The sequence below is a fragment of the Cibotium barometz genome, chromosome 31 (genome assembly GCF_041138505.1).
Source record: "Cibotium barometz isolate CiBa-2024 chromosome 31, ASM4113850v1, whole genome shotgun sequence".
In the NCBI taxonomy this organism is placed as follows: Eukaryota; Viridiplantae; Streptophyta; class Polypodiopsida; order Cyatheales; family Cibotiaceae; genus Cibotium; species Cibotium barometz.
Window position 1 is genome coordinate 34097354 of NC_141076.1, and position 12047 is coordinate 34109400.

Here is a 12047-nt window from a genome sequence, read left to right on the forward strand (position 1 = left end):
CTGATTCCAAACTTGGGGGACTTAGAAAAATTTCTAAGTCTAGAAATGTTTCAAAACAAGTTTACAGGCGTGGAGCTTTGAACTCAGGTGGCTGCTTCGAAAGGACAATGCTCTACCATTACGTCAGAGATTCCACCGTCAAGGATGGGGCTAGAAAACTAATATATTGTTATTTTTTTAGAGGTTTCCCAGATTGACAGACAACCCAGATTTCACCTACCACCCTGATCTCATTTGGGTCGTAGATCACATGGTCCCCCCTTCATTAATGCACTGTGTCACTTAGTGTTGAGGCCAGCCCCTGCAGGCAAGCTGATCACTCATGATGCTTAAAAAACCCGTGTCCTTGAGACAAGATGTATGCATCGTCGTTGTCTTACTGCTATTACTGAGAGTCACTAATTGGGAAGGACTAAGAACCTATGAAAAGTCGGTTTGCTCTGTAGCATTAGCAATGGTGGTAGCTATAGGTAGAAGGTGTCAACCTGCTACAGTGACAAGGAGGATTAGCTTGTTTAAGATTAGCTTTAACCGCTTGCTCTCTCTAAGCTTTCCATTGCTACTCTTGTGAGCCTCATCTCAATGTAAGGCTAGGAGTTTTTATCAAGGATTTTCTTCAAGTCTTCAGAGCTAATTCCGACTAACCAGCTAATTCCAACTGCCTGGCTGATTCTAACTGCCCAACTGATTCCGACTGCCCACTTGAATCTGACTGCCCACCTAAATACGACTGGTCGCCTGATTTCAAATGCCCTTGTAATTCTGACTGTCCAGCTGATTTCAAGTGTCTAGCTGATTCAAGTTGATTTTATCCAACTGATTCCAGTTGATTCTGTCCATTCCTAGATCATTGAATTTGTGTTGCATACGTATGGTGTTCTCATTACTGGCCTTAGCCTTCTTTTGTACCTATTTCTTGAAATGTGTCGCTCGATTTTTTTCTTGCTCGAAAAGTTTCGCTCAAAGAACAGGAGGACACTTTCTGACATGTGATGCTTCTCTAAATGTCTCAATGGTGAAGGCCTTATGTTTCATAGATTCAATCACCATTTCTTGTGTAATTCTTGCTTTTACTTCTTGTGCTCTTTTTTTCTTTTTTTTTTTGTAGCTTCTTCTAAAATGCTAGGTTTGTGTGAACCATATTTTAGGTTAGTTAGATGCTCTCCGCCACATATGAGAGTGAAGAATAAGTGTCATGCAAAAGCACTATAAAGTTGCAATAATTATGAGAAATGCAACAACACTCAAGCTCATTTAGTTAAGAGTTTTGGAACCAAGTGTGAATAAAGACCATTTGTATATAATACATTATCTCATAACGAATGGACACAATCTCCCTTTGTGCTAAACGTATTCTCTAGTTTTCTACTTGCTCTTGGTTACTTGATGTGTGTGGAGAGAGAGAGAGAGAGAAAGGTTGAGAGTAGAGATTAGATTGTTTCTTAGCACATGTTCTTTTCCATTATTTGTGTGAGAGAGTAGATACTGAGACGTGTGTGAGTCCTTATAGCAAGGTGAAGCAACTTCCTCTGTGACAGAGAGAAAGAGAGGGGTTAAAGGAAGAGAGGCTAGCAACCACTGGTTAGACTTCAATGGCTTCAAGAGACCCAAGCTTGGAAGCAAGGTAAGTTACCTACGAAACGATTGTTGCTTATTTGTGCATATCTCTATGAATGATACCACATCGAGGTAGCATTCTTGATTCCTTCCACTCATTTTAGAGCCTCTGCTTCCTTGTACAAGTATCTTTTTCCATAGCCACTATTTTTAAGCAGTATTGTGTTGGTTGAGAAGAGGATAAGATTTTGAGCTTTATGAGGAAAAGAAGAAAATTTTGGTTGTTTGGATTTGTGAGTACCTAAACTTAGAGAAAAGGAAACCAAACATTCCTTTACATTTTTACTTGTTTAAATCCCTGCTTTTTACCCATAAAATTACAAGTTTTACGCTTTTTTTTAAATCATGAAAATTTTTATTTAATCGAGTCCCATTGATAATAAAATTGTAAAAACCGTGCTAAAAGGACTCAAATTAGAAACTTTGAATATAAAAAACACTCATTAACATCATTACATCATTTAAAAAAAACTAGTTTTTCACACCATGTAATTTTTCACACCCGTGAAAAACATTTTTTACTCGTGAGTGAAAAACTCTAAACAATTACACCATGATTTCGCGGATTGCCTTGCTAAAATTAAATATTCTTATTTAAGAAAATCTTATCCTTAATTTAAAAGAATTTGAGATTTTCACCCCCATGAAAAACTAGGAGGCTATTTTTTTATGTCCGCAAAAAACTCAATATATTGTGCTTAAGGAAATATTTGAGACCAAAATCATCAGAGAATATCAAAGGACATCAATGTGCATCATTCCAAACATCCAAACGAATACTCAAACATTTATATGTTTTCATGCTATAAAAGTCTTTTTTCACGACTGTAGAAAAGTAGGTAGTTTTTCACGTCGTGAAAAACTAAGTTTAGGAACATATATAGACTGTGGGAGTACAGTGCATACTTCTTACACTAAGAAAACATACTTTGTAAGGTTGAGTTTGTACTATGAAAAACTCATAGAATTTCCACACCTGTGAAAAACTGCCTTTCATGTCCATAGGACTGAAAACCTCGGGAGTGGATCACCTAATTAAGGATTGTTCTTATAAATCGAGCGGAGAGGTGTCAACTTCTACCAATCCTATCACACGTCTCCACATGATTAGTGTATAACTTGTGGTCCCATTAAACGTTTTAACTCGTGCCCAAACCCGAGAACATGGCAAAGATGAGATAAATGCTCAGTTACCTCGACATTAGTGTTGGAGTGGATATCAATGTAGCAACACACATAGATGCAGCAAGCAAGGAGAGAGAGATGAAAGCACAACACTCAAAGCAGATTGATGAGAATGAGTTAAGTACAAGTGAAGTGACATGAAAAGGTGACTTATACACTCATGAGAGTGCTTACATATGTTCTCGGAAAAAAAAAAATTTCTCGAAAAAAAAAGAGTGCTTACATATGCTTAAAGGAGAAACCTCCTAAAGAGAAAAAAAAGTACCCTCGACCCGTAATAGCTTGCGTCCACACATCACTACCATATAAATGCTGCGAATTTTCCCTGTAGTAGTGATAATGTGAACATGTACAAGGATCATGTGGCTAATCAATCTCCAAATAGCAATAAGCCCAACGCTTTGCAAAAAGCTTCAAACTTCTCTTATGAGAGAGCCTTTTGTGAATATATATATATACCACATTGTCGTGTGTAGAGACATAAGCCAAGATAATCTCTCTTGTAATGAAACTCTCCTTAACAAAATGATAATGCGCCTCAATGTACTTTGTGTGAGCATGAAACACTAGGTTCCTCAAACAGCTAATGCACTTTGGCTATCAGAGTGAAGATGGAGGTGGGAGACTGTCGTCCAACACCCAAAGGTGTATGAGCCATGCACCCTCCACGATCACTATAAAAACTGCCCTATAATTAGCTTCACACCTCGAAGTGACCACTGTTGGTTGCTTCTTGCTAAGACATGCTATACATGAATCACCAAGATAAAGCAAAAGCCACTAGTGGACACTAGCGTGTCATAACGTCCAGCTCAATCAGAATCACTGAATGCATGTAGCTGAACATCACCCCCCTTAGCATAGAATAAGCCAAGAGACTAAGTACTCTCTTGTAAGTATCTAAATACTCGCTTGACAACCTGCTAATGCTTACTCAACCACATGATAAAGTGATACATCAAATGGTTCACCTGCATCTTAGATCTATTGGTATAGCAACAAGCTTACAGTCTTCAAGACCAAACCGTGTAAGCAACCTTTGTATGGACTTTGACTACAAGATCACAATACCTTCATCATGCTACATAAATAGTATGCCCAAATAATAATGCAACAAGCCCAAATGTCATCTCAAACGACACATGTAATTCAACCATGAAGGTTGAAATCTTCTTCTCATTAAGGCATGTGAACAATATGTCATCAACATATAAAATGATGACCAACAAACAATCTTTACTTCTCCTTACATAGAGAGTACTCTTAGTTGGACTGCAAAAACCATTTGCAATCAAGTATGTGTTTATCTTCTCATAGCATGCTCAGGGAGGCTACTTAAGGCCATGTAAATACCCACATGTCTCTCCCTCCTAGAGCAGCCAGCCATGGAGGAAGAGCTCCCTTCCACCCTTCTTCTATAGAGGTCTGATACTTGCTTTCATACATTTGTACATCTTAATACCAATAGAAGGATCTGCTTCCTAGGGAGGAAAAAAAACGTAGTCTTCACCATAACAGCTAGTTTTCAGTGAACAAATGGTAATCTAAACCAAACGTGAGCAAATAAATTTCAAGAATAATTTCCATTTTTGGACACCTGTGCATTCTGCAACTGGCCTTTGTTCACGTTGTAACCCTCCCTAAATGTCAACCCTCTCAACTACAGTAGTTGGGACAGTGACCACCATGTGTTGGGGTAAAGCTCATTTTCACCATTTGCTCCAATCTAGTGCTCGACATCCAGTATACAGTCACTCTCATGCAGTATAAGACACCACTTACCTAGTAACCACAAGAAAATTTGTGTAGAGAGAATCCCCACTGCTGCCCAAGCAGATGATTAAGATCCAAACAGATGATTATTATCCTATAAACCAATTGCTTAACCTTGCATGTACAGGCCATGTGGCATGCAAAAGGAAGTTTTGCGGCCACCTAGCAGAAGGCTAAGATCCACCATCGGTAGATAAGAGTGATAAATCTCATTTATTATATTGCAAACTAAGATCATTACAAAATCTTCAACTCATACATGAACAACAATAAGACAGCTTTCTGATAACATAATACTATTTAAGGCAGGTGGCCTCTTTCCTTGATGCTAGATCCTCAAGATCCGCTTTAAGAGACTTAATGATCAATAATTACACTATCAAAAAAATGAAAACTAATCCTTCAGCAAGTTGTCTTCGTCACCACCCGAGTAAAAGGCATCATCTGTACTATAATCAGGGGCATTCAATTGACACCTTGATGAAGGAGACTGTGGAAGACGCTGGCCCCCAAAGCCGACACCTGAGTAAGGGTTCTGCACCTTCTTCTGCATCAATTGATCAAACCGAAACACCTCTTGTTTTTGAATAGCTGCAAGCTCTCGCATGACGTTCTTATGTCTCTGCAATCAACCGTTTAAGGTATGTGTTATGATAGTGGTACCAGAACCTTTTTGGTTTGTGCAGTTCACAACATAAAAACTACTCTAAAGGCTTGAAATTGCATGCCTGGTGACAACGCTGGAGATCTAATGTTCTGCTCTTCCGAATCTCCTCGCGGGTTCGTGCTGCCCTCTGTAGCAAAATGTCCATCTCTGTTTGTTGCTTTAATCGTATGGTTTGCTCCTTGCCAATGACTTCAGCCTGAAACGCTGCAATTGCTGCCTGCAACTCTGCTTGCTCCATTCTGTCAGCACTCTGCTTCACCTCTTGTGCTTCCAGGTACTTACCTTGCTTTCCAAGATACACCTGCCATGCATTATTAAACCAAATTGAGAATCACTTTGATGTACTTCACTCCTTGGCTTGGTAGGGTACACAGATTGTGCACTCTACCAAGCCCTTGATCCTTCTAGTAGTGAAGAGAGATGAGAAAATGAGTGAGATGATAAGATACATTACATGAGGTAAGAGTCTAACAATGAAAAGGGGACTCACTCCATGGTTGTGCCACTATTGAAGGGAGGTTGCATACAAAAAGGTGAAGGGAAGAGGACCATGCAATCCCTTGGTAGAAAAGCCTTCAGTGCCCCAGATGCATAGGAAAGCTTCCCTTCATGGACCATTCCTGCATGGCATGGAGCTGCCCTAGAGGCATTCCAATCATCCACGGAGGCAAGTGAGCGGGCAGACTCTGCAGGTGTAGCAGACCCATCTATGGTCTCTCCACACAGGCTGTGAGGCTACTGGCCAGCTTCCAGCAAGAATCCTGTGGCACGGAACTATCTCAGGGAGTCCCAGGTACTTGTCTCACATTGATGACAGCGATCTGCTGATACTGCAGGTGAAGTGCCAGTGTCACTCCTTGTAAAAAGGGGTGTTGGGCCTCTCTTTATCACCTAGGCAACCACACCCCAAGTGATAAAGAGGGCTCCGATGCAATACTTGGGTGAAGAGATGAAGAAGGGTCCACCATACCTGATGTGCCACCAGGCAATCCCAAATGTAGTGGCACTAAGACTTCAATGCTGCCCCACCACACCAGCAGTCCCATCATAGCCATCCATACCCAGAGTGCAAGACCTCTATGAGCAGTCAACCAGAGTAAAGAGGAAATCTTGCAGAGCCAAAAACTGCTTCGGAGATGTCGCCAAAACACCACGGAATAGGTCCAATCAGTCCTGCTAGAAGTGAAGGATTTGGCCGTGCTAATGGAAAGCCCCAATGTTACGTATCTGATACATATCCTCGGGATTATGGAGAGAGAAGTATGTGTAGATGTGCAAGACAGAAAATCTGTCCGGGAACATGCAATGTTTGACGATTGTTGATCGTTTTAGCAAATTTGTTATGCCTATTCCTTGTAGGGCTAACGTTACTACTGAAGTTGTTGCTAGGTTGTTTATCATGCATTGGTAACCCATAGGTAGCATACCTAGGACCATTGTGTCAGATCGAGATGCCAAGTTTAGCAGTCATTATAGAGGGCATTATTTGATCTTCTAGGCATGGCCGCCTGGGCCTATGCCCTATAGGGCTGTTATGGGTCAATGCCATGGCCCATGAGCTGCCCCCAATGGTAGCCCAAGAGTAGGGCAGCATGGGTCACCCCATGGCCTTGCTCTACATGCAACCACATGCTTTCTAAGGGCCCTTGCATCTGGCTACAAGACAAACCATGCTCGAAACAATTGTCATCATTCCAAAGGGTGACTCATAGTATGGACTGGCACTACTTCATGTGCAAGACCTGCACATGTGACCAAGACTATGTATAGGACTTGTATACCTGACCTTGACACTTAGAGTGGAACCTGGCTGACTCGTCCTGGACTGGGGCTCACAAGGGACCAATTTCCACTCCAAGTCTTGCACCTATGTGTCCACATGGCATCCAAGTGGGAGATGCACGTGACATCCCCTTCTGCTTAACTTTACTAAAGGGGCAAAGTCTCCAAATAGTCCGTCAATAATGCCAGATAATCTTCGAAGAAGTTCTTATCAAGCCACACCGCTTCATGTGTCCCTTGGTCTTGAAACTTCGTGAGGAACTGTCTTTCTTTTCGGCTTGAGCCTTGCTTGAAACAGTGTGAGAGGATCTATTCTGGAACCATAACTTCAGCTTCGTCCGCTATGTTTGGTTCCTGTTCATCATGGATATCAGAGAGAGGAGGTAGCAAAACCAAAGTGGCCAGCACATGTGAAAAAGAAGTATAATTAATGTTGACAAGAACAGGTCATGGGCCTAAAATAAACAGGCTGACAGCTGTTAAGGACCACCGACCAGTATCCATACAGCCTATTAAAACATGGGCCAACAAAGAGTCAAGGTCATCTCATATTCACAAAGTTCTAAAGGTATTCAAGGGCCGAGACAGCCAAGGGAATTCCCAAGAAAAGGTAAACTTGAAGGTCAAGAGTTGGGCATCTCAGGCTGCAGATTTACAGCAAGGTTGTGCCTCCAAATTTCAGTCGTTTTTCTCATCATTCATAAAGCAAATACACCAGTCCTTGGTGGGGATCCTATAGAGGGTATTTGGGACCCAATCGGGTGTACCGTGTCTTTATCGTGCTTCTCTCTCTCTCCCCCTCTCTCTTGCACTCTCATCTCCGCTACATTGTGCAATCGTCACGAACCAAGGTGCTGAATATTCATTATCTAAAGTATAATCATGTCTCTAAGCTTCCGCATGTTACATCCGGGCAGGATTTATCCGTGCATCATCCTCATCATTTGTTCAACCCATCTTATTTGTGTAAAAGAAAGATAAGACAACACTTTTGTGTGGATAACACGGCACTCAATAAGGTCACGATTAAGAATAAATTTCCAATGCCCAGAATAGAGTACACTCTAGAGCGTCTTAATGGTGTTAAATATTTTTCTAAAATAGATATCAAGAGTGGTTATCACCATGTCCGCATTTTAACAGCCGACATTTCAAAAACGGCTTTCCGAACTGAGCGTGGCCATCATGAGTTCGCGGTGATGCCATTTCGCCTCACCAATGCATTATGCACCAGCGACATTCAATAAGATGATGTCTCGCGTATTTATTGAATTAATTGGAAAGTGTGTATTCATCTTCTTGGATGATGTACTCATCTTTTTTGCCACAACAAAGCAGCATGAGCGGGAGGTGAAGGTGGTCTTGCAACTTTTGCGAGACAATGAGCTCTACATTAATGAGAAGAAGAGCGCATTTGGCCTCTTAGAGGTCCATAATCTAGGATATGTGATCAGTGAGCCTGGTATTCTCTTGGACCCCGACAAGGTACAAGCTATACTGGATTGGAATGTACCCAAGACTACCGAAGGAAATCAAATCATTTGTGGGTCTTTGCCAGGCCTACAACACCCACATGGACAAATTTTCCAACCTTACAGCACTCCTTACAGATCTACTTAAGGGCACAAAGCGGTTTGTCTTCCAAGAGTACCCCCAATTATTGGCGGACCACTTGGAGGCCATGCACCTACTGCCAAGCTAAGGAGGAGGGAATGTCACATGCACCATGCACTCAGGTGCAATGTGACACACTAGCTCATCAACATTGCTACACTTATACAAAAGTAATACCTCTTTTAGGGATATTTGTCGTACTCCATGACCCCCTTGTCAGCCCCAGTTTGGGACATGTGATGCAGGAGCTACGTAGGTCAGTCTCCCAGCCATAGGTGTCATGGTTAGTCCCTAAACCCACTTGGAGAACAAGCATTAAGGCCATCTGAGGTTAGGACATGCAAAGTCGATCCTTTAGGTGCATACATAAAGCAAACCAACATGTAAAAGCATATGTACATGGGCCAGCCCATGGGGCAGCCCCTATTCCCAGTCCGCAGCCTTCGTGGCCACTGCCAGCATAAGCAACATAGAATAGCAGTCGGCCAGCATAAGCAGCATAGATGAGCAGTCGGCCACAGCAATAGAACAACGCATATGAATTTTGTAACATTTAATGCTATTTTTACAGCAATTGTGGGCATTTTATACTGGCCCGCCGACTGCAATGGTGAAGACAAATCCATTGACATGTCGTATCGTGGTGCTATCTATGAAGAAATCACCTTTGTTGCTGAAGAAAATAAAGCTCTTAAGCCAACTCTTCCGATGGCTGTTAAGAATCCTCCGCATGTGCCCATTGTTGTGTGTGGAACAGCACTACCCCACTAGAAATTAACCCCTGTATGAGGCATGGGTTTGCACAACCCTTACTCGTCTGGCGATGACTGGCAGGCCCTTGGTGGGCGTCCCGTTTCGCATTAATGGCTGCAAATTGTATGTCCATGTAAGAAACACCGCCGCTAGTGCTTCTGTATCCATGATGAATAGCTAGGATTAGCAAGATAAACCAAACAAAACTTTCCCAAACCCGACCTTGTGCAGTACTGAAATCAGGCGGCTCTACCCTATCCAAGAAGTCAATGCACACGGGTGCCAAAAAAGAGAAAATTTGTAGAATCCCTATGCTCTAGTATCAAATGTACTTGCGCCTATTCTGTGCTAGGATTTACATGAGAGAGAGAGAGAGAGAGAGAGAGAGAGAGAGAGAGCGAGGAGTGCAGCTGAACTCAAATGCAAGTACACACAAATAGCCCTAATCTATTGTTTGTACTATGTACAATGAAAGTGTTTACGAATGAATTTCAAGTAAAAAATAATACTGAAAATGTTAATCCCGAATCCTCAGCCCCACGCTGCTGTACATCACTTATGTGATCAGTCTCTAGTTAGAGAAATGCTCCACAAAAGCTCAATCGCTTGGTAGAAAGTGAGGTGGAATGCTGGAAACCCCACACATGCTTATATAGGGGGCTTCATGCCCCGGCGGCTTGTAGAACACCTGTCCGCCTGTAGAGGACAGCCCATGGCCACATGCAGAGGTGACCAACTGCTACAAGGCTGCCCAAAATGCATGGAGATGTGTCACAGAGGACTTGTCAGCAGGTTGCTGACTAAAGAGCAAAAAGTCCCTGAACCAGCCCTCTACAAAGCCCACCATCCACGGCCTCGTGTACTTGAGGAAGTCAAGTCTCACATGCATCCCGCACTTGGATGCCACGTGGCCATATCTGTACAGCAGGTGCAAGTCTTAGAGTGGTAACCAGCCCTTCGTGAGCCCTTGTCCGGGACAACTCAGCAAGGGATCCCTTAGAGGGTCACGGTCAGGTGTGCATGTCCCACGGGCCGCATATGAGGTCAGTGCATGTCCCGCACGTCTGTTACCCTTTGGAATGATGTAGAGGTGAACCGGGCATTTATTAGGCTTCCACCCGGATGCACGGGCACCAAGGTCAAGTCAGGAGACGGACCTTGTAGGGGTCTGTCTCAGGGACAGCCATGGAAGGGCTGTACAAGAGACACCTAGGCCTTAGGCCACCCTCTAAGCACTTGGCATAGCTTGCGTCAACCCCAGAAGCTCAGTCCGCCAGCTAAATATCTTGTCGGCCAGCACATATGCTCACGTGTGTGAAAAGCACCACATTTAATGCTGAATATGCCCTGGACCGATAAAAACAGGCCGACAGCCTCTTAAGTGAACTGACTAGCAAAAGATCGACTATATAAGCAATGGGCAGCCATAAGCCTAAATCATGTCTTAAATCTGCAAGTGGTGGGGCCCTTCATAGGGTATTCAGGACCCAATACTATGTATTTGTCTCTTCTCTCTCTCTCTCTCTCTCTCTCTCTCTCTCTCTCTCTCTATTTGTCTCTTCTCTCTCTCTCTCTCTCTCTCTCTCTCTCTCTCTCTCGCTCTCTCTATTTGTCTCTTCTAGACATACAGCGTCACAGAGAGACATCATTACAGGCTCAGACAGCTCTAGAGGGGGGACGACAGACACAGATTACTACATTTTTTCAGAGATTCACCCCACTCCCAGCCCCTACACAGTAGGGAATTACTCTCCAAAGAGCAGAGACACTCTGAGCCCACAGGAGACAGAGGACACCTGGCTTTCGGACACCACGCCTATACCAAAGAGAGATGATAGAGATCAGAGCTCAGTTTCACAGAGAGGGTGCGGAGCGACTGGCTCGCTTCTTCAGAGCAGACCCAGGCATGTTCTTCAGGGAGCTGTGGGCACCCCCTTCATTGATGTATACCATTCTATACCCCTAGTATGGTACAGGATGGAGCTAGCTAGGTTGCATATCATGATTGTATACTCCATGCATATAGCTTTGCATTCTCCTAGTAGTAGAGCTCCATCACCTCCCCCACTCATTGTACTTATGGCACACCCAAATTCAGCTTTTTAGTTCAATACTTTTTCATTTTGTTGGGATGACAGAGGATACCCCACACAGGTACACTGATTTGTCTCATAGGCCGAGTTCGGTCTTTTGGAAGACGTTAATAAAATCTTTCTTTCTTTCTTTCTTTCTCTCTCTCTCTCTCTCTGCACTTAAGCTTCTGCATGTTACATCAAGCTAAATCCTCGGGTCAACTTGTCATAAGCCTTCTCCATAGCACCACTGAACCCTAGGGTCAACTTGCCTCCCAGAAGATGAAGATGGTATCCATGATGCTCATATCCCAATCAACCCATATCGAAGAGGAAAGGTCAGAGACAAAGGCTAATAGCTTTTAAAAGGATTTTGTAGGCAATCAAGAAGGGTAATGGGCTTAGCTGCTAGTTTCCAATCTCATCACAATTGTCACCTTCCTCTAACTCAAATTAATGAGCCCATCAGAAAGATGGGGTGCCAATGTCCAATCTTGTGGGAATCACCTCCTTTCTTTGATTCAAATGAATGAGCCATTCAAAGAGGCTCTACATGTCCATATGATCTCATTGAAGGCTGACTG

The 12047-nt window shown here is 43.0% G+C and overlaps 1 protein-coding gene across 2 annotated transcripts in view; it reads right to left on the reverse strand.

The window, feature by feature from the left end:
- Positions 1 to 4773: 4773 nt before the first annotated feature.
- LOC147620771 (uncharacterized) overlaps positions 4774 to 12047 on the reverse strand; it is a 67772-nt gene continuing 60498 nt past the window's right edge. For both annotated transcript variants that reach the window (XM_086825041.1, XM_086825040.1), the window contains 2 exons: positions 5304 to 5543; positions 4774 to 5197 (listed from right to left, as the gene is read on the reverse strand). In XM_086825041.1, the coding sequence (XP_086681167.1) occupies positions 4970 to 5197; positions 5304 to 5543 (468 nt within the window). In that variant the 3' untranslated portion in view covers positions 4774 to 4969. The remainder of the gene's footprint in view (positions 5198 to 5303; positions 5544 to 12047) is intronic.